This window comes from Culex pipiens, chromosome 2 (assembly GCF_016801865.2).
Source record: "Culex pipiens pallens isolate TS chromosome 2, TS_CPP_V2, whole genome shotgun sequence".
In the NCBI taxonomy this organism is placed as follows: Eukaryota; Metazoa; Arthropoda; class Insecta; order Diptera; family Culicidae; genus Culex; species Culex pipiens.
In genome coordinates, this window is record NC_068938.1 from 57,708,497 (window position 1) to 57,734,663 (window position 26,167).

The 26,167-nt window shown below is 36.4% G+C and overlaps 3 protein-coding genes across 4 annotated transcripts in view; 1 reads left to right on the forward strand and 2 right to left on the reverse strand.

Moving 5' to 3' along the window:
• LOC120421264 (protein bicaudal C) overlaps window positions 1-26,167 on the forward strand; it is a 43,794-nt gene that overhangs the window by 5,151 nt on the left and 12,476 nt on the right. For both annotated transcript variants that reach the window (XM_039584460.2, XM_052708329.1), the window contains exons 2-5: window positions 6,027-6,338; window positions 15,078-15,127; window positions 15,207-15,809; window positions 15,875-15,985. In XM_039584460.2, the coding sequence (XP_039440394.1) occupies window positions 6,128-6,338; window positions 15,078-15,127; window positions 15,207-15,809; window positions 15,875-15,985 (975 nt within the window). In that variant the 5' untranslated portion in view covers window positions 6,027-6,127. The remainder of the gene's footprint in view (window positions 1-6,026; window positions 6,339-15,077; window positions 15,128-15,206; window positions 15,810-15,874; window positions 15,986-26,167) is intronic.
• On the reverse strand, window positions 15,976-18,875 carry LOC120421262 (uncharacterized). The gene is made up of 5 exons (XM_039584458.2): window positions 18,740-18,875; window positions 17,878-18,687; window positions 17,592-17,823; window positions 17,278-17,534; window positions 15,976-17,223 (listed from the first exon to the last, which is right to left on the reverse strand). Exons 1-5 carry the CDS (start codon window positions 18,837-18,839, stop codon window positions 16,010-16,012), a joined length of 2,613 nt encoding a protein of 870 aa, XP_039440392.1. The 5' UTR covers window positions 18,840-18,875; the 3' UTR covers window positions 15,976-16,009.
• Window positions 19,032-22,061, reverse strand: LOC120421263 (uncharacterized). Its single transcript, XM_039584459.2, has 8 exons — window positions 21,917-22,061; window positions 21,489-21,858; window positions 21,337-21,431; window positions 20,940-21,281; window positions 20,643-20,886; window positions 20,337-20,584; window positions 19,700-20,280; window positions 19,032-19,643 (listed from the first exon to the last, which is right to left on the reverse strand). The coding sequence occupies exons 1-8, from the start codon at window positions 22,011-22,013 to the stop codon at window positions 19,044-19,046; spliced, it is 2,577 nt and encodes an 858-aa protein (XP_039440393.1). The 5' UTR covers window positions 22,014-22,061; the 3' UTR covers window positions 19,032-19,043.

A 26,167-nucleotide genomic window follows, 5' to 3' on the forward strand; every position in this document is an offset into this window, starting at 1 on the left:
TACTACCAGTTCAGAAAACTTATCAAATGATGTGTTTCATGTGTCATTTACTCATCAAAATGTGCAAAATAAGGCAAGAAACAACTTTGTAGAAGGTTGCAAACCGCTAAACATTTTAAAAAATATGTTTTGTCTAAGTTTTTGAATATATGTTATTTATTCAGAAATTAAAATCATAAAACAGTGTAAAAATATAATTTTTACAAGAATTATTAGATTATTACATATTTTTTTGTACAAATATCACGTGATTTACCTTTTTCAACCGAAATTTTGGCAGTTTCGTGATTGTTAATGGTATAATTGAATTTAAATGAATAAATTTGATATTTTCTTAAGCAAACATTAACCAGGAACATAAATACAAATATGATTTAAAATCGAAAATGTACTACATATTATTGTTGCAAAAGTCATTTTTTCATGAGTATAAAATAAAGATAAAATTTTATAAAATATTTTCGGTTGAAAATGCACTTAAAAGTAGCAATAAAACTCGAGTCTTCCAATTCAGAATGCTGAAAACACCGTCACAAACTTTTTTTTTAAATATTATTTTAACAAAAAAAAAATCAAACAGAAACTTTCTTTCGAAACTATTTGAACAAAAATCAAGAAATATTTTTTATAAAGATGAGATTTTAGATGGGAGTCTTATAAACTTCTAAAATATTGGTAATTCCTTGATCATTTGATACAAAAAAAACTAAAACAATCATTTCATACTCATGAAAAGTATTTCTCCTAAAGCCTGCAACAGTAGTTTGCAGTTAAATTTCGAGTATTAAACATGTTTTGTATCTATGCAACTGGTTAATGTTTGATTAAGGAAATATGATATTTATTCATAAAAATCTTGTAATACCCTATCAATCTCAAACCTGTAAAAATTTCGGTTGTAGCAGCTAATTCCAAGCTGAATCAGAGCAGACCGGTGTTATTTGTACACAACAATTATGTAATAATCTATTTGTTCTTGTGAAAATAATATTTTAATGCGGTTTTATGATTTTAATTTCTGAATAAATCCCATATAATAAAAAAATCGGTAAAAATTTAATTTTCAAAATGTTTAGCGTTTTACAACCTTCTACAAAGTTGTTTATTTCTTATCTTTGCACATTTTGATGAGTAAATAACACATGAAACACATTATTTGACAAGTTTCCTGGACTGTTATTTAAAAGTTTCCAATGAATGATTAGGGATTTTAAAACAAATTAATTAAAATTGAGATTTCTCAGAAACTTCCCGATAAAACATTTCGCTCTTACAAGCATTGGAAAGCTGATAAAATTTCCTATAAGACACTTTTGAAAGTAACGATGACTATTTTTTCTCCTTAAGGTTGCCCAGAAAACACGCCGTGTGTTGAATGACGGTTTAGTTGTATAGAACAGCGATTCTCAACCTTCTTCTAGGCTGGTACCCCCTACCATGTAAATCAAGTAGGCCCGGTACCCCCGTTGAGAATCGCTGGTATAGAAGATAAACCAAAAAATGGTCGAAAAATGCTCTTTTTTAATGCAATGTAATTTTGGCCTACTATGTTCTGAAGAGCGAGTCCACGAACAGGGCATATCCCTTCGTATGGGACGACGTTTGGACCTCACCAATCTGCCTGAAAATTTCAGGGGTTGTTTGTACATATGATACTAGCATCTGGCCAAAATATGAGCACTCTAGGTCAACGGAAAGTGGGGCAAATCGGGACACAAAGTTTGAAGGTTCAAAAACGTCAAAAATCTTAAAAAGGCTATAACTTAGGCAAAATTCAATTTAATTTCAAAACTCAAAATGCATCTGAAAGGGCTTAAAAAATGCAACAAAATGCAGGGTAGAGCATCCCAATTGGTTGAATCTTAAAGGAGTTATTGACATTTTAGTGAAAAAATAGCATAAATTTCAAACGCAAATAAAAAACTGTTCCATCCAGATATCAACTCGGTTTGACCTGCAGCTTGTAGGGGACATCTGGGACTACCATCTGAGACTAAGAACGCTTTGGATAAAGCAGTTTCAGGTGATAATTTCATCATATTCGTGTTCCTGAGACAATATCACAATAGAAACATGCATAAAAATGTTTATTTTCATCCATTTTAACCCTTTAAATAATGAAAGTTCATTTTGAAGATGCATTTTGAATTTTGAAATTAAATTGAATTTTGCCTAAGTTATAGCCTTTTTAAGATTTTTGACGTTTTTGAACCTTCAAACTTTGTGTCCCGATTTGCCCCACTTCCCGTTGACCTAGAGTGCTCATATTTTGGCCAGATGCTAGTATCATATGTACAAACAACCCCTGAAAATTTCAGGCAGATTGGTGAGGTCGATGCGAGATGGGTATGCTTTGCTCGTGGACTCGCTCTGAAGAGTTGTTTATAACATAAAATTACACATTTTTGCCTAAGATAGCAGAGATTTTGAGTCAATGTTTTCAAAATGGCGCTTTTTGAAGTGAGACCAAACAAAGCATCTGAAAGGACACGCTTCCAACAACATTTCATGAAAATAGCTCCGTGTGTGTGGGTGGTTGTTTTTCGGTATCTTAATTTGAATTTAACAGTTTTTCATCGAACTATTTACCAATTTTATACGAAACATTATTGAACACAGGGTAATATTCGGTCATTTGGTATTTTGATTGTTGTTCATAATAAATACAACCTTTTTTAAGAAAATAACAACTAACATTCTAAAATGGCAAAAAATTATAGACAATAGTTAATTTCTTTGCATAAAAGTTAACTTTTTAACTCATAATATTTTTGAACCAAAATTGTTTTCATAAGTCATTTTAAAATTTTTGGTCGTGATTTTTTTGGTAATTCGAATTTTTGGGATGTTTTGAAATTGATGTTTGTTTTTACTAATCTTAAAAGCTTGTTTTCAAAAGGTTGAGATAATTTCACGTCAGTTTAACTTTTAAATATAAAAAAATCGGATAAATAGTTTCCAAAATATCTCCGATTGAAAATTGAGGGCCGAATGGGTAGTCTTAGAGAAAATCACTTTTCGTTATTTTAATTCTTTGCAAGACCATATAATAATAACCAAAGGTCGGACAAAAATGTCTTGAAAAAAAGAAAATTGTATAGAGTTGTAAAAAATATCATTACGTGGATTCAATTTTACAAAAAACAATATTTTTTTGGAGAGTAAAAGTAAAAATAAAAATATTTTTGTAGAGTTTTCGATATTTTCGGAACGTAGCTTGGTGAAAACCAAAACGTCTTTTAAACCAAAAGTAGGCAATTTATGTTCTTTAAATCATATAAAAAAAATCTAAGAGGGAAAAGTTTGTCAAAATCAAACTTGTGTAAAAATAAAATAATAAAAAAAAAACATGTTTATTGTTTACCTATTTTATCCAACTAATAAAAATAATAACCGTCAATTTTGCCGAAGACACCAAATCAATTTGAAAAATTCTTCTCAAGATACAATACCAGTAATGCAAAATGGCTTATTTGAACAATAGTGAATCGATTAACAAATTAAACAGTTTTTTGCGATGTTTTTTTTTATGTTTTCTAAAACTATTCCTATTTAGTTAGTATTGGTTCTCTATATTTCTCAAATCAAATGTCACCCTGAACAGTTTAGAGTTTGAAGTATGTTATGGTTGTCCTTTTCAATCTATCTTATTTCAGTTGTTCTATTTTTAGTTATGCTTAAATTTTAAGAATCTCTCAAATTTAGTTCTAGTTTCGAAATTTTCAATTTTTTGAGTTCATTTGAAATGTAATGCTTTATAGACATTATTTTCATTGAAAAAAGCTACATTTCACAAAAGTTTAATTTTTAATATTGAAACCCGAATGAATAGTTTCCAAGATATCGTTAGTTGAAGAATGTGGGCTTTTGGTGTACTTCCCCTGATTGCATAAATGTCCCATATGCATTTTCATCGTTTTTGAGTTTTTGATGCAGTTTGGTTCAAAATCGTGTGCTCTTTCAAAAGAGCCTACTACATCCAGTACTTTGTTCTAGAAATCAGGAGAAAATCCAGTTTTCGCGAAAACTTAACACTTAGCCTTATGTGTGGGACAATCTTTAACTGCGTTTTTCTCAGCTTGCTGTTTTTGCAAATGGGACATTTATGCGAACATGGGCAGTGTAAACATTTAGTGTATCCCGATTACTCCGATGGACATTGACATAAGGTGTCAAAGGGATGCACTCAATGTTTACATTTGTTTATAGAACCTAATAAAAAAAGTCGAGATTTACATCGAACTTATTTTATAAAAAAATACCTTTTTCATAAATTAAAATTAATTAGACTTCAACATCAATTTTTAAATTAATCATCCCCACCCCAATCTGCACGCATTTGTTTGTTCAGCTGTTTTGTTCCCAAAACGGGAACCGTCGGCAGCCATCCAGCTACCATTATTATCGTTGTCACTTCAGCCAGCACAGTCGACACAGCCGGGGCTGGGGCCTGGACCGCCCCCAAAAACTCGCGACCACGCAAACCCAAATGTTTCAATTATTCCGGCTGACTGCCGGCGTGATGGCCACGCTGACTCCCCCGTGGATCCAGCATTAGCCGATGACAACTGGCACCGGGATCTCGGGGACCTCGGGGACGATTATTAATTATTCGTAAATAAGCGAATAAATCGTGGAAATTTGATTTCAAAACAGATACAATTTGCTCGGTTATTAGTCGCCGACGAGTGTTGCGTCCAAACACTAATCTACTAAAGTGGGATTAGCACACAAACAACACTCACACATGCACACACACTCAAAAATGCACGCGCTTGGATGTTTTCCCGGGGAAAATGTTTGCTCGGCGCGAATAAACAACTTTTTATCTGATTTGAGGGCTCTTCTGGTGTGGCCATTCTGGGTGGAAATTCAAGTGTTGATCAGCGGCCTGAATGAATGCATGCCAATGAATGGTGATTTATTTGTTATCTGATAATCGAAACCTCCCGCGTTGCTGTTTTGATTGGTGATGCATTTTTGTCCGTGACAACATTTCGAAGCTTGTTTGCTCTCTTGTACTGATGTCGTTGCTGGGATTCCTTTCTAGATACGTTTTTGGGCGTTGCAGATGTGATTCAGTCCTGTTTAGTTTAGTTGCATTTGGTTGCCGGGGTCCTGAGTTATGATCAAAAATGTAAACAATAATCGTGTAAGCAGTTGTGACAAAACGGCTTCGACTGAAATTCCCTTTGGTGAGTTGTCGCATTTGCAGAGTGTGTTAAGAAAGCACGATCTTATCGAAACTAAAACCCAGAAGGTTCATTTTATCATTTGGAACAAAATAATTCCTTTTTTAAAATTTCGTGATTTTTGTCAATGTTCTACAAAGTTGTAGAGCAGACAATTACAAAAGTTCTGATGTAAAAACATGAAAGGTTTGGTTGTAACCATCACAATTAACAGCGTTTTTATGAAAAATTGTTTTAAAAATGGTGGTTACTTTTCCAAAAAATCGAGGGTAGATCGTTACTAATATTTTAATTTATGTTGAAAACCATGGACAATAAACTGTAAATATTTAGATTGCACTGAGATCGTTTGTTTTTTCATGTTCAATAAAATTGGACGAAGCTTCCACCATGGTAACAAAAAAAAACATATCACTCACATAATCTTGCAAGTCATAGTCATTTTGTGAGCTCTAATCCAGCAAATTACTCACTTTATCCATAAAAAAAAATCCGATGCATTTGTCTAGCATATCCGTCAACCAACCCCCGGTGATGAAACCGTTAGATATCCTGAATTGAAATATGTTCCACACATCTCATACCTTTTCCGCCCTCCCAACCCAATCTGTCATGCCGGACATTGATGCACCACCTCGACCACTAGTGAACAAATGTTATTTATGAGATACAATCAATTATGGCCCCATGCCGTAGCTGCCGTAGCAAGGTCGATCCTGGCCCCGCACACACAAAAAAAAATCCAATTTATGTCGCCATCATCCTTTCACGCTGTTCTCATGTTTCGATTTTTAATTTCCGGATTATCCGTCGGCGTCCTTCTCTCGTTGACAGCACCACCCTTCATCGTGTGATCGATCTCCAGGACAGGACAAATATCCATCCATCCCCCGGACGGCAAGCACCGCGTCAACGACGGCCACCGGAAGAGGACCATGATGGCGTCGTCGTTTCCGCCCTTCAACAAGCACATCTTCATCAATGGGGGACCGCCGAGCGAAACCACCGGCAGCGAGATCTCGTCGGTGGAGAGCGACTGGGGCGACCTGCGACTGATCGCGGCCCAGCTCGGAGTGGCCAACCCGGACGACCTGCACGTCGAGCGGTTCAAGGTGGACCGCCAGAAGCTGGAGGATATGATTAAAGGTGAGGCGTTTTATTCCGGATTGAGAATTTCGTCGCTTGTGTGCTATCTTGTGACACGTCTGCTGTAAAAAGATAGGACGTGTCACAAGATAGCACACAAGCGACGATTTAGTATATTATTTAGTATAACAGGGTATGAAAACTCATGTTTAACTGCTGAAACTCTTTCCTACAGTCCAGACTCGATTATTCGAATCCTCCGAGTCAAAAAAAAAAATGGTTCAATTATCCGAATTGAATCTTTTCCGAGGTATTTAGGATAATCGAATCTGGACTGCACTTGTAAATTCAATAGTTAACAGTTATTAAATTCAATAACAAATTGGACGGATGACCCGAGCAGACAGTTGGAGTTATTCTTCCATAACAAAAAATGTTATTCCCAAGTTGTTTTGGCTTTCCACCAACATCAGACCAATAACAAATTTTGTTATGATAACATAAACTGATATTAAACTCTTATGCCAAAATGGATATTTCAAGAAGATTCCATAACATTTTCTGTTATTTTAACAGTATTTGTTATTGAAATGGCATGAATTTTGTTATTACCGTCTGCCCGGGGAGTAAATTGTTTAAATTTAAATCTTTCATGTTTATTTCAACCTTTTAATCTCTCATAAATTGAAATGAAATTACATTGGTAAAAAGATGATATTACAACAACAACATCAAAAATACAGATTTTTACTGTGATTTCCAAATTATTGATCAAAATGTGTGCAGAGATCCCTAATCTCATTGCTTAAATATTTCTTTAAAGGCTTATACGGAGCTAAGAAGAAACGCAAAACTCCATATAAAAACTAACTTAATCCACTTATGTGGTTGATGCCTTCCTCACTTTTTATCAAAAATGGGAAATATGAGTGGTTTGGACACATATTTCAGCTATTTTTTTTAAATCCAGAAAAATAAGTACACAGAAATAACTTAAGTGGTCATAACTCCAGACAGGGTTGCCAGATTCTTCAATAATCTAACCATTGATTGGTCGGATGATGGATTCGGACATAGTTTACATACATTTAATTGAGATCCGGCTTCAAAAAAGTACATAAATATCACTTAAGTGGTCATAACTCGAGGCAGGGTTGCCAGATCTTCAATGTTTTGGACTCATTGGAAAGGCCTTTCAATTACCTAACCAACGATGGGTCGGATGATGGATCCGGACATAGTTTACATGCATTTAATTGAGATCCGGCTTCAAAAAAGTACATAAATATCACTTAAATGGTTATAACTCGATACAGGGTTGCCAGATCTTCAATGTTTTGTACTCATTGGAAAGGCCTTTCAATTACCTAACCAACGATGGGTCGGATGATGGATCCGGACATCGTTTACATGCATATAATTGAGATCCGGATATTTGTGAAAACACATTTTTATACATAACTTTTGAACTACTTATCGAAACTTCAAACAATTCAATAGCGATGTATGGGACCCTAAATCAAGTCGAATGCAACTGGTTCGATCAAAATCGGTTCAGCCAGTGCTGAGAAAACTCAGTGAGAATATATCCGGATCTCATTTATATGCATGTAAATGATGTCCGGATCCATCATCCGACCCATCGTTGGTCCACAAAATCGAAGATCTGGCAACCCTGTCTCGAGTTATGACCACTTAAGTGATATATTTGTAGTTTTTTGATGCCGGATTTCACTTAAATGTATGTAAACGATGTCCGGATCCATCATCCGACACATCGTTGATTAGGTTATTGAAAGAACTTTCCAATGAGTCCACAACATTGAGGATTTGGCCACCCTGTCTCGAGTTATGACCACTTAAGTGAGATATTTGTACATTTTTTAGGCCAGATCTCACTTAAATGTATATAAACGATGTCCAGATCCATCATCCGACCCATCGTTGGTTAGGTAATCGAAAGACCTTTCCAACGAGTCCAACACATTGAAGATCTGGGAACCCTGTCTCGAGTTATGACCACTTAAGTGAGATATTTGTACTTTTGTGATGCCAGATCTCACTTAAATGTATGTAAACGATGTCCAGATCCATCATCTGACCCATCGTTGGTAAGGTAATTGAAAGACCTTTCCAACGAGTTCACAAAATTGAGGATCTGGCAACCCTGTCTCGAGTTATGACCACTTAAGTGAGATATTTGTACTTCTGTGATGCCAGATCTCACTTAAATGTATGTAAACGATGTCCAGATCCATCATCTGACCCATCGTTGGTAAGGTAATTGAAAGACCTTTCCAACGAGTTCACAAAATTGAGGATCTGGCAACCCTGTCTCGAGTTATGACCACTTAAGTGAGATATTTGTACTTCTGTGATGCCAGATCTCACTTAAATGTATGTAAACGATGTCCAGATCCATCATCTGACCCATCGTTGGTAAGGTAATTGAAAGACCTTTCCAACGAGTTCACAAAATTGAGGATCTGGCAACCCTGTCTCGAGTTATGACCACTTAAGTGAGATATTTGTACTTTTTTGAAGCCGGATCTCACTTAAATGTATGTAAACGATGTCCGGATCCACCATCCGACCCATCGTTGGTTAGGTAATTAAAAGACCTTCCCAACGAGTCCAAAACATTGAAGATCTGGCAACCCTGTCTCGAGTTATTACCACTTAAATTATATCTATGTACTATTTTTTCTGGATCTAAAAAAATAGCTGAAGTATGTGTCCAAACCGCTTATATAACCCATTGTTGGTAAAAAGTGAGGAAGGCACCAACCACATAGGTGGATTAAGTTAGTTTTTATTATTGAATTCGACGCCACCATTTCAAAAAGCATCATGTACAAACCATGCGTTTTGAGAAAAACGCATTTGAATGTTGAGCATCCATTTTCAATTCCCATTTTAATATAAAAGCAAAATAAGATGTTCTAATATTAACAAACGATGAAAAACGTTGCTTTTATTGATACTTGATCATCCAAATTCAATAAAACATCATTTCCGTAATTTTATTTGAGTAAAACAAACATAACTCCTTTTGAAATCACCAACGTCAATATCACCCTGCTGTCATTGAGGGGGGCGCTTTGTTATGATTCGTTTTTCTTCGCCAAATGTACATGGCGCTTTGTTCATGATGCTTTTTTTTTCGTCACGAGGTTCATGTTGTCTTTTGTTTGACAGGTTGACAGGGCTATATAAACAGGGACTGCTGATGGCAGAGCTTTTGTTTATGTTGCTTTATTTAAAATCACGATTAAACAGACTTTACTGAAGTAACTTTTGCTCATTTTTGGTGGAGAGGTAGCTTATTAGGAGTACTTTCAGAATATGCAATAGCCCAGAAAGTGTCAAAATGTACATGATGCCTTTTGAAACGTTACCGTCGAATGATTTGAAATTGACTGAAAATTTCGAACGTTTACATAATTTTGCATTCGATATAAAAATATTGTAAATTTCTAATTGCTTTTTAATGCCGAATCTCAAAACGCAGAATCTTTAAATCAAAAGGATTTTTTTTCACTCGAAGTGCTCGAAAAACCAAGCATTGGAGCACTTCCATTCGAGCAGTTTTTGTTTTTTTCTACAATGTATTTCTGAAGGAGCGAACTGTCAAAAACTGCTCGACGGCGGGTGCTCCATTATCATTAATTTTCTGGCAGAAATAAACAAAAATTCAAAAACAAAAAAATATATTTCAAAATTCTAAATTTTTTTAATAAAAAAATTAAAATTTAAAAATTGAAAAATCTTAAATTTCAGAATTGAAAATTCAAAAAACCAAATTTAAAAAAAAAATATGAAATTCAAAAATTATAGAAAATCGAACAATAAACAAAAAAACTTAGACATGAGTAAAAACACAAATATTGAGAAGGGACCATCCATAAACCACGTGGACACTTTAGGGGGGGGGGGGGTATGGCGATTGTCCACGATCCATACAAAAAAGATTTTTTATATATGGACAATTGTCCACGAGGGGGGGGGGGGGGGGGTAAGAAATTCCCAAAAAAGTGTCCACGTGGTTTATGGATGGTCCCGAAACTGAAAAGTACAAATATAAAAAAATAAATAAGGAAATTAAAAATAATGAAACCCGAGATTTAGAACTTTAATGTTGCAAATAAGTACAGCCCAGACTCGATTATCCGAAGGTCTCGGAAAAATTTCACTTCGGATAATCGAATCACGAAAACAAAACTATTTCGTTGTCTTATTTTTGGTGGTCGAGCTTAAGTATGACCCATACACTACTCTAAAATGATTTATAATTTGTAAATGCAAGATGGCGGACAAAATGGCGGTGATAACATATTTAAAAAATGTATTTTTAATTTAAATGGCAATCAAATATTCAAATTTTACTAAAATGGGGTCGCAGAACTCAAATTTGATGTTAAAATAAGAAAATTAAAATTTACTAATTGTTTAACGTCATGATTCGATTATCCGAAGTCCCATATAATACTTCGGATAAACGAACTTCGGATAATCGAGGCTTCAGATAATGGAGTCTGGACTGTATACAAAGAAATTTAAAGAACTGAAAAAAACACAAATTCAAAAGTTAAAATTAAAATATTCAAAAATAATAAAAGAACAAATGATTCAAACAAATACCAAAACTGTAAATTTCCCAAATTTATAAATTAAGAAAATCACAAATTAAAATTCCCCGTAATGCTACAATTAAAAAATCAAAGAAATTTTAATTTCGAATTTAATAGAAATAAAAAAAAATCCAAAATTTAAATTTTCTAGAACTTTGTAATTTGAAAACAGCCCGTACTCCATTATCAGCAGTCCTCGTTAAAATTAAAATCTGGTTAAGTTTTTTCTTCTATAAATTCTAGTTTGTACCTAAAATATGACTCCTAAAAAATCCTGAGTCGTGTGGTGTTCGTCGGGGGGATCGGTGTGTGACGTCGCGTGCGAGAATACGCGAGAAAGTGGTGGAAGATTCTGGAATCATTGAAAAGAAGTTCGCGTCGAGGCCTTGGAAGTTGGGCCATCAGTCGTGTGGTGTTCGTCGGGGGGATCGGTGTGTGACGTCGCGCGCGAGAATCCGCGAGAAAGTGGTGGAAGATTCTGGAATCATTGAAAAGAAGTTCGCGTCGAGGCCTTGGAAGTTGGGCCATCAGTCGTGTGGTGTTCGTCGGGGGGATCGGTGTGTGACGTCGCGCGCGAGAATCCGCGAGAAAGTGGTGGAAGATTCTGGAACCATTGAAAAGAAGTTCGCGTCGAGGCCTTAGAAGTTGGGCCATCAGTCGTGTGGTGTTCGTCGGGGGGATCGGTGTGTGACGTCGCGCGCGAGAATCCGCGAGAAAGTGGTGGAGATTTCTGGATTTCATTGAAAAAGGGATTCACGTCGTCGTGTGTATATTCACTTTCATTTAGTTTTGGAAGCCCTTCCCATAGCATCGTTGCTCGGATGGCACGCTGGCGGTAGAAGTGAAAAATCGCGATTGAGAAATTGATAAGTCCTTCTCATAGCGTCGTAGCTCGGAAGGCAACGATTATGTTTCCCTGATCTATTTAAAATTGCACGTCGCCGAATAAATCGATAAATACAATAAACTTTAATTTTGAAAGTCCTTCCCATAGCATCGTTGCTCGGATGGCACGCCGGCGGTAGAAGTGAAAAATCGCGATTGAGGAATTGATAAGTCCTTCTCATAGCGTCGTAGCTCGGAAGGCAACGATTATGTTTCCCTGATCTATTTAAAATTGCACGTCGCCGAATAAATCGATAAATACAATAACATTTAATTTTGAAAGTCCTTCCCATAGCATCGTTGCTCGGATGGCACGACGGCGGTAGATGTGAAAAATCGCGATTGAGGAATTGATAAGTCCTTCTCATAGCGTCGTAGCTCAGAAGGCAACGATTATGTTTCCCTGATCTATTTAAAATTGCACGTCGCCGAATAAATCGATAAATACAATAACATTTAATTTTGAAAGTCCTTCCCATAGCATCGTTGCTCGGATGGCACGCCGGCGGTAAGATGTGAAAAGTCCTTCTTATAGCGTCGTAGCTCGGAAGGCAACGATTATGTTTCACTTTCTGGTCATATCATCTACCAAGATGAATCCTGACCTTCCCTTTCCTTCCCCTACTAACACAATTCCCCCACTTCCCGTGATGCTTGAAGGAGATGCTGTGGATTCAACGGTCTCATGCGGTGTCAACAGGTATAGAGCGACAAACTCTGTGTCTGATGAGTCTGCAACTTCAACTATCGGACTAACATTCCTACCTTTGTTGAACTGCATCTCCTTGGGGGGGCGCCGGTATTGACTTGAAGCAGAGATCTTCAGGGGTTATACAGTGAGGATGATTAGCTCCCACTAATCATCTGTTGGTTCATTGTGTAACTTCAGCTGATCCGTCAATAACGGAGTAGCAGCTCATTGGCAGTCAACCATGCTCATGCTCATGCTCATGCTCATGCTCATGACTCCTAAAAAATCCTATTTTTTATATGTAATAGTGGCATTTAAGATGATATCTTGGATGTAAACAAAGCAGCCTATCTCACTCTTGCTCTACGTGAACTGTCATTAGAGCAAGTGGAATAGACTGCTTGTTTACAGCCAAGACTTTTTTTTGAAAAGCTACTACAGTCGACTCTCTGGCTGTCGATCTTTTCGATATCAATAATTCTCCATCTATCGATGAATTCTTCAGTCCCTTCAATCTGCATACTTCAATTATCTTCATTCCTCGATATTTTCCCTTGCTTGAAGGATCTCTTCCTCGGTGTTTGACATTCGTTTGTTTTTGTTTGATGGACGTTGCCATGATTCTCTCCCATAGCTGGGTATCAAGAAAAAAATATTTTCAATCGAGTCTTCATTTTGCATCGTTCTGTTAACTGATGATTCTCTTCCTCGACGGTCCCTTGGATATTGACAACCAGAGAGTCGACTGTACCGAATTAAGAAAAAAGAATTTAATAATTTAAGAATTAAAAAAAAGTAAGTTTAAGGTTTTATTAATATAAATTTTTTTAAAGCAAGGATTTTTGGAATTTGAGTATAATTTTTTATTATGAAGTTTTGAGTTATTGAAATTTTTCAATTCTTTTTTTACCCAAAAACCTCAAGCTTGCACACCGTCACACGCCCTTTAACTGAACTGTCAATTGTCACGAAAAGAATGCGCATCAAATGCCTATTTGCACATTTCTTGACCGCATTCCCTCCGATCTCCATACTAAGCTTAAGTAATGTAATTTTTTTAATCAGCGATTCCACGTCAAACCAGCCTGATCCAGATCAAAAGTGTTCCGATTTGGCTCTAAATTGGCATAAAAGTTCCTTGGCCAGGCGAATTAGATCTTTTTTTGTGTTGTTTGGCAATTGAGGTGGTCCTATCCATAATAGGGTAGTTAAAAAAATTGCGTTTTTGACGATTTTCGCAAAAGAAAACATATTTTTCTACAAATAATTACACCGAAACGGCTGAACCAATTTTTAGCTCAACGAATTGCAACTGAAAGGTGATTTCAATGAAAAATACTAAGACATTTTAAAACATAGCTGAATACACATAAATCTACAGCCGTCGTGCTAACCTGTCAAAAAAATCAAATCGTCGTGCTGACTTGTCGTACGTCGCTTTTTGAAGTTCCGAGAAAAACGCGTTTAAATGTTTGACCATGAATAAACAAAAACGAGAGCACGCAATGTAAACAATAACAATCACGTTTTGCGTGGTTGATCATCCTGAAGTTTTATTGAATTTGGTTACTGGAGTCCCGAATTATAACAGAAAATGTTTAGATAGCACGACAAGATTGAATCATCTTTCATATGAAAAGTGACAAAAATGCATATGACAAGTTAGCACGACAGCGACGATTTGCTGATTTCCAGAGTTTTTTTTTTTAAAGGACCAATAAACTATTGTCTTTCATATGTTAATAGGACCTAATCAAAAAAAAAACTCTAGATTTGAAGGTCTCGGGATCAAAGAGCCTACAGCTTTATTTTTATTTATTTTTTAGAATATTTTCGTAACAAACTCAAAAGTAGCGAATACCTATCAACAGTTATCTGATATATGATTTTTTTTGACAAGCACCTTCAGCAAAATGTTGTGGAAACTCATTTCTATGGAGTCGTATGGTACTTTAACTTCGATTAATATACTAAAAAAAATATTTTTTTTATTTTAAAATCTTATCTCAGATACCTGTTAGTCCCGCCGAATCAGCGAATAAAGTTTTCCTGATCTCTATGTGTTTTTCGATATGATTTTTGATTGTCTTAGTATTTTACATAAAAGACCAACTAATACCCTTTGTTCTACAACGCGGCGAGCTAAAATCGAGTTATGATTATTGCAAAGTTTGGTTTTTGCGAAAATCGTCAGAAAACCATTTTTAAACACCCTATATCTGATAGGACCACCCTAACCTCTAAACAAAATATCTACCCTAATAGTTTTGGCAAGAGAAATCTCTTCTACAACGCGGCGAGCTAAAATTGTGATATGACTTTTAAAAAGCGGGGTCTTTGCGAAACTCGTAAAAAAACTATTTTTTTTAGCCACCCTTTTTTATAGGGCAACCCTAATCTCTAAACAAAATATCCTAATCATTCTGGCAAAGGAACTCCCATGCCAAATTTAAGCAAAATTGGAGCCAATTTGATCTGGACCCCAATGTTTTGACGTGGAATCGTTGAATATGATCAAAGTAGCTGAAATTATCCAAAATATTTTTTCTATAAACATCAACAAGTATAAAAACATGTCTCTTCTTTTCCCAGTTGAAACGTATTCAGAAGGAATGAATAGCGCTGAGGAATTCTTCACGAATGTAAGTTATATCTTCTCAAAAAGCAGCTCAATCACAATTTCTCAAACCTATCCCAAACCGGCCGCTCTCGTTCTCCCAGATCATGAAGGAAACCACCACGTACGTGAGCTGGCCGTGCCGGCTGAAGATCGGCGCCAAGAGCAAGAAGGACCCCCACATCCGGATCGTGGGCCGGCTGCCAGATGTGCTGAAGGCGAAGGACCGGGTGATGGCCCGGTTGGACTCGCGCGGCAGCCGGGTGATCATGAAGATGGACGTGTCGTACACGGACCACTCGTTTATCATCGGCCGTGGGGGCAACAACATCAAGCGCATCATGGAGGACACCGCTACCCACATCCACTTCCCGGACTCGAACCGGTCCAACCCGACGGAGAAGAGCAACCAGGTGTCGCTGTGCGGAAGCTTGGAGGGCGTCGAGCGGGCTCGAGCCCTGGTGCGCATCTCCACGCCGCTGTTGATCTCGTTCGAGCTGCCGATACTGGCCCCCGGGAAGACACCCCCGGACAATGACACCCCGTACGTCAAGGAGGTGGAGAAGGAGTTCAACGTGCAGGTCATCTTCTCGACCCGGCCCAAGCTGCACTCATCGCTGGTGCTGGTCAAGGGCTCCGAAAAGGAGGAACTCAAGGTGAAGGAGGCAACGCGTCGGTTGATGGACTTTATGTGCGAGAATATGGCGGTGAGTGCGGAGAATTAAATCTCTTTTGTAACATAAATTAACATTTATTTTTTCGCTTTTTCCAGAACCAAATCCCAGTCCAGATGCAGCTGGAAGTGTCGACCCAACACCACCCGATCGTGCTCGGCCGGGCGTCGGGCAACTTGCGTGAAATTATGAGCCGCACTGGAACACAGGTTAGTTTTTCCCCCCTAAAGTTTCTAGCTAGCATTCTCGCTGATCCATTCCATATGCGCGGCGATCCTCGTGAAGATCGAGTACTTTTTTTGTGTGCACCTCGTGTAATTGGGAGCCAGTCCAATCAGGAAGCTTACGCGATTGGTATCCAACCAAAAGAGTTGATCGGTTGGGGATGTACACGTGGTGAGCGAGTTCGGATCCCTCGTACAAAGTTGAGAGTCCTGAATGCGATGCGGGTGTGTCCGCTGACAGTCCGAGTTGTACATGGGATGGACCAGGGTGGACTCGAAGCTTGTTGGACCAGTCGGGCGGGATGTGTTCATAACGATCGGCGTGTGGGTTTGATTGGTCCACAGACAGGCGGGGAACATGGTTGAACTCCACCTGAAGGGATCGCTCATTCTGATCAGGGCGATGTCGTTGGTGTTGTCGGTGGAGTTGAAGTCGGGGTGACGAAGGACGGCGTCGATGGGGAACTGTGTTAGATTGTTTAGGGGTTGAATTACGTCGGGTATTGTATTTCCTAGGCAGCTCGCCGTAGTGAGGACCATGAACTTGTTGATGATCGTTCCGGCACATTGATATGTGAGCGTTTGTTGTTCAATCCAGCCAATGTGTACCAGTGATCCAAGAGATGTTTTGCGAGGGATGCTTTGTACGAACGAAGGACAATGGAATATGCCGTGATGTATCAAGCTGTTGTTCATTTCGCCAACTTCTTCCACTGGACAACAGATTACGGAACTTGTCGTACAGAACGTAACGAGTCTTCGAGCAGCGTATTCTTTCCATGGGACTGAGCAGCGCTCTATCTTGACACAAACACCTGGCTGGTGATCGTCAACGTTGCAACTGTTTCCCTCGCGTAGATCTCGATCAACAAAGTGCACTACGTTGCTAGAATCCACCTGATCCGGCAGCAGTACGGACTTCATCCAATCCACGTGGTTTGCCAGTTTCGTGGCGATCAAATGCTCTCCGAAGCCGCAGTCTCGACCGAGCAGACTTAGCGCCATGGCATGGTGGTAGATGTTGTTCCCTTTGCCCAGCCACTCATCAAGGACACTTCCGATTAGCAGGTCGCACGATCGCGGAACTTGAAAGACTTCGTTCCCCAAGCAGAGGTGTTCCCTCGCTAGCCCATGCGGAAGTAGCGGCCGGTAGCGATCGGAAACGATGCAGTCGCTTTCGTTGAACATTGTAGGGATGATCACGTGGGTTGATTCTCTTGGGTCTGAAATTCAAAGATATTGCAGGATATTTCTTGGAATCATTAACCGTAACGTACCAAGTGGTGGTGATCCAGCAAATAAGAACCGGTTGATGTCGAGTCGTCCATTTCCGTACGCCTTAATATCAATTTCAATTCTCGTCTTGTGGTAGATACATGAAGGTTGAAAACCCAACGGCAAGTCCAGCAGATCGAACAGCTTGAGAATCGCTATGTTGTTGTATCCGGAGTCGCGGACGTAGTCCGGGTGGACGTGAATCTTCGAAATACGCATCGTCTTGTTGCCGAGATAGGTAATGAACGTTGGTTGAACCCTGGAAATGAAGATCCTTTAACATCGAACTTTTTAAGGTCGAAGATCTCAAACATACCCTCTAGAACTCGTGCAATCCGTTACCGTAAGCACGGTGTCCTCGTCAACGATCACTCCGTAGCAGTTACCCCTCCCAATTTTGACCATCTGTTGGGGAGCAGAACCCGCGTAGATTCGCGCTTTGGAAGAATCTATCGAGGTGAAGCTTTCCGTTTGACCTATGATCACTTGTTCATCAAAGTCGCGATATGCGGCAAACCGTAACGCACATAGCGTTTCGTTGTAACTTTCTGAAATGATTTGTTATTTAGATTTTATTAGGAAGAGTTACTTGTGTGACATACCGTGAATCCCAACAGCACCCTGCTCGCGCATGGTCGTCACTATCCAATCATGGTACTCCGATATCCTCGTGTAAACTCCCGGATTAGACACCCCACATGTGGATCCGAACGATATTACGCCAACCAAAAACGGCGTCATCCGTGAGTTGTGCAGCAGCTTGACCTGCAGCGGTCCTCCGGAATCACCCTCGCAGGTGTCCATCTGCTCGTCCACGGCACACAGATGTTGACTCTGAAGTCCCTGGTGCAGCTTCTTGCTGACCGGGTAGAACAAGCTGCACCGATCGGTGTCCATCGGTTTTAACAGGACTTTCAGCAGATTTGGTGTGTGTTCCTCAGCATATCCAGTACTTCCCCAACCCGTAGCGATCAGCTCCCGAAACCTAATCTCTTCGTCGGTCCACAAACACGCCGGTACAACCGTCTCGTCCAGCGTTACATTCCGGTCCAACTTCAGCAGCGCAATATCGTGATAGCTCGCGGAAAATCTGTGCTTCGGATGTCGCACGATCGCCGTAATCGCAAACTGTTGCGCGTAGCGATCGTCATCCGCGCTGTACAGGTTCAAATCCCCCAGTCGAACCACATCGGGAGCTCGACTCCGAGCGTCAAGCACGCAGTGCGCGGCAGTCAGCACAAAGTCGTCCCAGATGAGTGATCCGCCGCATCGCCACTGGATGGTTTTGCCGTCCTCCGGGTCGGTCCAACCGATCGCGGCCATGTGGGCAAACTCCCGGAACCGGGTTGGAAGACCGAAGGCCGGTTTCACCGCCGTAGGGATTCCAAGCTTGAAGTAGCGAAGGTGACAGTCTGAAAGAGGACTGAATGTAATTTTGAAGATCGTTGTGAAGAAATTGCTTACCATCCAGCGTTGTGCGTTCGTTGGGGAACATGATTTGGTCAGGTTCTTCACCAGAAGCTGCCCAGAACCAGCACAGAAGAGCAGCTAGAAACGATCGCATCGTGGAGTTACTTCTGCTAATAATCACGTCGGTGAGAGATCACGCTGAAAGTGCAACTGAGCTGCGAATGTAGTTTATTGATAACGGTGGCAATGATTCAAATGCGCAGATTAGTCGTGAAGGTTTAGAGTTATGAAAACAAATTTGTTTGAAAATCACTAGGGTATTCAGAATTTTATTACCAAAATTTAAAATTTTCAATTTCTAAAACAAATTTTCCCCAATCCACTCCAAGTACGAGGAAATCCTCGTCAGAACAGAATACCTCCACTGAACACACTCCGCCGCGTGCGGCGTCAATCCGACCAGGAAGGGCACCCCTTCCGGATCGAACCAAACCGCCTGATCGGTAGTACTGACGCAGGTCGTATTCTGGCCGGGATCCCTCACACAGAGCTGAGAACTCGGCATTCGGTAGGGGTGCGTCCGCTGGCAGTCCGAGTTGTACATGGGATGCACGGTGAAGAACTTGAGTGCGTCAGATCGGTCCAGAAACAGCATTTTCATGACGATGGGCGTGTGGGTCGTGTTCGTCCAAAGACAGGCTGGAAAAAGCACCGTACTCCAGCTGAGCGAATCCCTCAGCTGGATCAGCGCGATGTCGTTGATCTTGGAGGTGGCGTTGTACGCGGGATGCTTCAAAGCTGCTCCGACTCGGTAAAGGTACGGTGTGTGGTGGTGGGAAACTACTTGGGGGGGATCATCTCCAAGGCAGCTTGCCGTGGTAAGAATCACTTCTTCGTTCAGTATTGATCCGGAACAGAGGAAGTGGTTGGTTCGATTCCGAGTCCAACCGATCAGGACCTGAAACGGGAAGGTGTGTTCTTAAATGTGTTTTTTCAAGTCTGATTGTATCTCACAAACGAGCCAGTTTTAGTTAGGCGAGGAAGATTGCGAATAAAATTAGGACAGGCAAGAATATCCGCATGAACTTTACTGAGTTTCTCAGCTTTGTCAACAGGACAGCAAACTACGGAACTGTTGGTACAAAAAGTACCAAGTCTTCTAAAAGAAACTGAACATTGCCCAACAGGAACGCATCGTCCACGATCTTCACATGAATCTCCTTCCCGTAGATCAGGATCAACGTATCGAAAGACACTTGTGACCTCCTTGTATTCCGGAAGCAGCACCGTTTTCATCCACTCGACGTGACTTGCAAGCCGAGTTCCGATCAGGTGTTCCCCAAAGCCACAATCCCTTCCGAGCAGGCTCAACGCCATAGTATGGTGGTATTTGTTGTTATTTTTGAAGAATGTGCTGTCAAATATGCTGCCGGCCAGCTGATTGCACGATCCGGGTACCTGAAATACGTCGTTTCCAACGCAAAAGTGTTCGCTGGCTAGGCCGTGGCGAAGTCGTTGGTCGAACTGCTTGGAAAGAATGCAACTGCTTGCATTCTGCACAGGAGATTGGATCAAATGGTAGGATTCGGTTGGATCTGGAGTCGAAAGTTCTAGTTAGTTTCGACGACTTAAACCATAAACACTGAGCAACCTAGTTTGAATGATCCAAATTTATTCATATCACGTCGACCTCTTCCGTAGGCGTTTACTGAACCTTGGAAGTCAGGATCGTGCCAGATGCACGAAGGTTGAAAGCCTAGAGGTAAATCTAGCAGTTGACTCATCTTCAGAATGGCAATGTTGTTATAACCGGATCCCCGGACGTGGTCCGGATGCACGTGAATACTCGAAATGGCCATCAGTCTAGTTTTTAGATATTTGATGTACGATGGAGGCTCTCTGAAATTGACTTTATGAATCTTATTTGTGTCATTTTTTTAAAAATCTCATAAGATACTCTTCAAATTCCGCACAATCAGCAACGGTCAGCACTGTATCTTCGTCAACGATCACTCCATAGCAATCCCTATCTTTCCTGAACCATCGAATTTGTACCATCTGTTCTGGAGTTGGCGCTTCGAGGATTCTCATCTTCGTACCATCAATCTCAGTCTCAGTGTCCTTTTGGCGGACGACTACCGCCTCATCGAACTCCCGAAATTCCGCGAATCGCAATGCACAAAACGTTGCGTTGTAGTTTTCTGAAACAAATTCGTGTAACAAATTCAACTAAAGTGTTATAGCCTTCCCTTACCGTCAAGCCCGACAGCCCCCTGACTTCGCATCGTCGTCACTATCCAGTCGTGGTAGAACGAAACCCTGGTATAAACCCCCGGATAGGACGCTCCGCAAGTGATCCCGAAGGACGTTACACCAACCAGAAAGGGAGACATCCGCGAGTTGTGGAGTAACTTGACCTGCAGTGGTCCTCCGGAATCACCCTCGCATGTGTCCATCTTCTCATCGACGGCGCAGATGTGTTGTCCCTGGAGACCACTGCGTAACTTTCGATCCCCTGACGTGTACACCTTGCTGCACTGTTCGTTGTCGATTGGTTTGAGTGTTACCTTGAGCAGGTTTGGAGTACGCTTCATAGCTGAAAGGATCATTCAATAATCAAATCCTATTTCATCTTAAGGATAAGATCTTACCGAAACCGGTATTTCCCCAACCGGTCGCCGTCAACGTAGGAAATCTAACCTCTTCGTCGGCCCACAGACACGCCGGTGACACCGTAAGAGTAAATCTACACAAAGAAAACTTCCCATCAAATCTCTCCCTCTAATCGATCCTACACCCTCACCTCACATTCCGGTCCAGCTTTAGCAGCGCAATGTCGTGATACCTGGCGGCGAACCTGTGCTCCGGATGACGAACAATCGCCACGATCCCAAACTGCTGCGCGTGCTCGTCATCCGCCGCGGTAAACAAATCCAAATCCCCAAGTCGCACCACATCGGGAGCTCGGCTCCGGGAATCTACCGCGCAATGGGCCGCCGTCAGGACAAAGTTGTCCCAAATCAGTGATCCGCCGCACTGCCACTGGATGGTCCCATTCGCCGGACCCGTCCAACCTATCGCAGCCATGTGGGCAAACTCCCGGAAGCGAGCAGCCGTGCCATGGGGTGGTCCAACTTCACCGCTCTCCAGTTTGAAGTAGCGCAGGTGGCAATCTGATCAAAAGAGTTTTGATTTGCGCAAATATCTTTCAAAATTACAGAGCCAACCTACCGTCCAAGGTGGTCCGTTCGTTCGGGAACATTATCTGTTCTTTGTCCTCGGGAAAGGCGGAACAGATTTTTAAGAATAGTAGCAGGAATAAATACATGATTGATTGATACGTGTCAGTTGGAAACTAAAAGCTGGCGCGATTGCGAGATGATGCGTTGAATCATTCTATCAAAAGTTTGTATACTTGCTCGACGGGCGTGTGGGCGTTGATTTTTCAGATTTCGGTTGGATATGTGGTTGGTTTGCTGGGTAGTGTTGTTGGGTGGGGTGTGGACGTAGTGTGGGTTTGGTTAGTTCTGGTTTGTTATTGTCTTGCGGTTTTGTTATTGTTAGGGGGGCTACTGGTCGGTGAGTGACGTGTTGGCACGGGTGGGTTGTGAGGGGGGGAGTAAGAATGTTATTGATTGTGGTTTGGGGGGTTTTTATTGTATTTTTGTATTTTTGTATTTTTGTATTTTTGTATTTTTGTATTTTTGTATTTTTGTATTTTTGTATTTTTGTATTTTTGTATTTTTGTATTTTTGTATTTTTGTATTTTTGTATTTTTGTATTTTTTGTATTTTTGTATTTTTGTATTTTTGTATTTTTGTATTTTTGTATTTTTGTATTTTTGTATTTTTGTATTTTTGTATTTTTGTATTTTTGTATTTTTGTATTTTTGTATTTTTGTATTTTTGTATTTTTGTATTTTTGTATTTTTGTATTTTTGTATTTTTGTATTTTTGTATTTTTGTATTTTTGTATTTTTGTATTTTTGTATTTTTGTATTTTTGTATTTTTGTATTTTTGTATTTTTGTATTTTTGTATTTTTGTATTTTTGTATTTTTGTATTTTTGTATTTTTGTATTTTTGTATTTTTGTATTTTTGTATTTTTGTATTTTTGTATTTTTGTATTTTTGTATTTTTGTATTTTTGTATTTTTGTATTTTTGTATTTTTGTATTTTTGTATTTTTGTATTTTTGTATTTTTGTATTTTTGTATTTTTGTATTTTTGTATTTTTGTATTTTTGTATTTTTGTATTTTTGTATTTTTGTATTTTTGTATTTTTGTATTTTTGTATTTTTGTATTTTTGTATTTTTGTATTTTTGTATTTTTGTATTTTTGTATTTTTGTATTTTTGTATTTTTGTATTTTTGTATTTTTGTATTTTTGTATTTTTGTATTTTTGTATTTTTGTATTTTTGTATTTTTGTATTTTTGTATTTTTGTATTTTTGTATTTTTGTATTTTTGTATTTTTGTATTTTTGTATTTTTGTATTTTTGTATTTTTGTATTTTTGTATTTTTGTATTTTTGTATTTTTGTATTTTTGTATTTTTGTATTTTTGTATTTTTGTATTTTTGTATTTTTGTATTTTTGTATTTTTGTATTTTTGTATTTTTGTATTTTTGTATTTTTGTATTTTTGTATTTTTGTATTTTTGTATTTTTGTATTTTTGTATTTTTGTATTTTTGTATTTTTGTATTTTTGTATTTTTGTATTTTTGTATTTTTGTATTTTTGTATTTTTGTATTTTTGTATTTTTGTATTTTTGTATTTTTGTATTTTTGTATTTTTGTATTTTTGTATTTTTGTATTTTTGTATTTTTGTATTTTTGTATTTTTGTATTTTTGTATTTTTGTATTTTTGTATTTTTGTATTTTTGTATTTTTGTATTTTTGTATTTTTGTATTTTTGTATTTTTGTATTTTTGTATTTTTGTATTTTTGTATTTTTGTATTTTTGTATTTTTGTATTTTTGTATTTTTGTATTTTTGTATTTTTGTATTTTTGTATTTTTGTATTTTTGTATTTTTGTATTTTTGTATTTTTGTATTTTTGTATTTTTGTATTTTTGTATTTTTGTATTTTTGTATTTTTGTATTTTTGTATTTTTGTATTTTTGTATTTTTGTATTTTTGTATTTTTGTATTTTTGTATTTTTGTATTTTTGTATTTTTGTATTTTTGTATTTTTGTATTTTTGTATTTTTGTATTTTTGTATTTTTGTATTTTTGTATTTTTGTATTTTTGTATTTTTGTATTTTTGTATTTTTGTATTTTTGTATTTTTGTATTTTTGTATTTTTGTATTTTTGTATTTTTGTATTTTTGTATTTTTGTATTTTTGTATTTTTGTATTTTTGTATTTTTGTATTTTTGTATTTTTGTATTTTTGTATTTTTGTATTTTTGTATTTTTGTATTTTTGTATTTTTGTATTTTTGTATTTTTGTATTTTTGTATTTTTGTATTTTTGTATTTTTGTATTTTTGTATTTTTGTATTTTTGTATTTTTGTATTTTTGTATTTTTGTATTTTTGTATTTTTGTATTTTTGTATTTTTGTATTTTTGTATTTTTGTATTTTTGTATTTTTGTATTTTTGTATTTTTGTATTTTTGTATTTTTGTATTTTTGTATTTTTGTATTTTTGTATTTTTGTATTTTTGTATTTTTGTATTTTTGTATTTTTGTATTTTTGTATTTTTGTATTTTTGTATTTTTGTATTTTTGTATTTTGTATTTTTGTATTTTTGTATTTTTGTATTTTTGTATTTTTGTATTTTTGTATTTTTGTATTTTTGTATTTTTGTATTTTTGTATTTTTGTATTTTTGTATTTTTGTATTTTTGTATTTTTGTATTTTTGTATTTTTGTATTTTTGTATTTTTGTATTTTTGTATTTTTGTATTTTTGTATTTTTGTATTTTTGTATTTTTGTATTTTTGTATTTTTGTATTTTTGTATTTTTGTATTTTTGTATTTTTGTATTTTTGTATTTTAGTATTTTTGTATTTTTGTATTTTTGTATTTTTGTATTTTTGTATTTTTGTATTTTTGTATTTTTGTATTTTTGTATTTTTGTATTTTTGTATTTTTGTATTTTTGTATTTTTGTATTTTTGTATTTTTGTATTTTTGTATTTTTGTATTTTTGTATTTTTGTATTTTTGTATTTTTGTATTTTGGTATTTTTGTATTTTTGTATTTTTGTATTTTTGTATTTTTGTATTTTTGTATTTTTGTATTTTTGTATTTTTGTATTTTTGTATTTTTGTATTTTTGTATTTTTGTATTTTTGTATTTTTGTATTTTTGTCTTTTTGTCTTTTTGTCATTTTTGTATTTTTGTCTTTTTGTCTTTTTGTCTTTTATTTCATTTTTGTATTTTTGTCATTTTGTACATTATTTTAGTCATTTACTATAATACTAAATTACATATAATTCATTAATACAATAATACAAAATACAAAAATACAAAAATACAAAAATACAAAAATACAAAAATACAAAAATACAAAAATACAAAATACAAAAATACAAAAATACAAAAATACAAAAATACAAAAATACAAAAATACAAAAATACAAAAATACAAAAATACAAAAATACAAAATACAAAAATACAAAAATACAAAAATACAAAAATACAAAAATACAAAAATACAAAAATACAAAAATACAAAAATACAAAAATACAAAAATACAAAAATACAAAAATACAAAAATACAAAAATACAAAAATACAAAAATACAAAAATACAAAAATACAAAAATACAAAAATACAAAAATACAAAAATACAAAAATACAAAAATACAAAAATACAAAAATACAAAATACAAAAATACAAAAATACAAAAATACAAAAATACAAAAATACAAAAATACAAAAATACAAAAATACAAAAATACAAAAATACAAAAATACAAAAATACAAAAATACAAAAATACAAAAATACAAAAATACAAAAATACAAAAATACAAAAATACAAAAATACAAAAATACAAAAATACAAAAATACAAAATACAAAAATACAAAAATACAAAAATACAAAAATACAAAAATACAAAATACAAAAATACAAAAATACAAAAATACAAAAATACAAAAATACAAAAATACAAAAATACAAAAATACAAAAATACAAAAATAAAAAAATACAAAAATACAAAAATACAAAAATACAAAAATACAAAAATACAAAAATACAAAAATACAAAAATACAAAAATACAAAAATACAAAATACAAAAATACAAAAATACAAAAATACAAAAATACAAAAATACAAAATACAAAAATACAAAAATACAAAAATACAAAAATACAAAAATACAAAAATACAAAAATACAAAAATACAAAAAATACAAAAATACAAAAATACAAAAATACAAAAATACAAAAATACAAAAATACAAAAATACAAAAATACAAAAATACAAAAATACAAAAATACAAAAATACAAAAATACAAAAA

Excerpts from the sequence above, each read along its gene's own strand:
- LOC120421262 (XM_039584458.2), bottom strand. The coding sequence starts at position 18,839 with ATGCGATCGTTTCTAGCTGCTCTTCTGTGCTGGTTCTGGGCAGCTTCT. Across the intron at positions 17,824-17,877 it reads GGGTGCTGTTGGGATTCACG|AAAGTTACAACGAAACGCTA; the intron begins GTATGTCACACA and ends AAATCATTTCAG. Across the intron at positions 17,224-17,277 it reads TGCTGGATCACCACCACTTG|ACCCAAGAGAATCAACCCAC; the intron begins GTACGTTACGGT and ends TTTGAATTTCAG.
- LOC120421263 (XM_039584459.2), bottom strand. The coding sequence starts at position 22,013 with ATGTATTTATTCCTGCTACTATTCTTAAAAATCTGTTCCGCCTTTCCC. Across the intron at positions 20,281-20,336 it reads ATTTGGATCATTCAAACTAG|ATCCAACCGAATCCTACCAT; the intron begins GTTGCTCAGTGT and ends TTTCGACTCCAG. Across the intron at positions 19,644-19,699 it reads TAACTAAAACTGGCTCGTTT|GTCCTGATCGGTTGGACTCG; the intron begins GTGAGATACAAT and ends TTCCCGTTTCAG.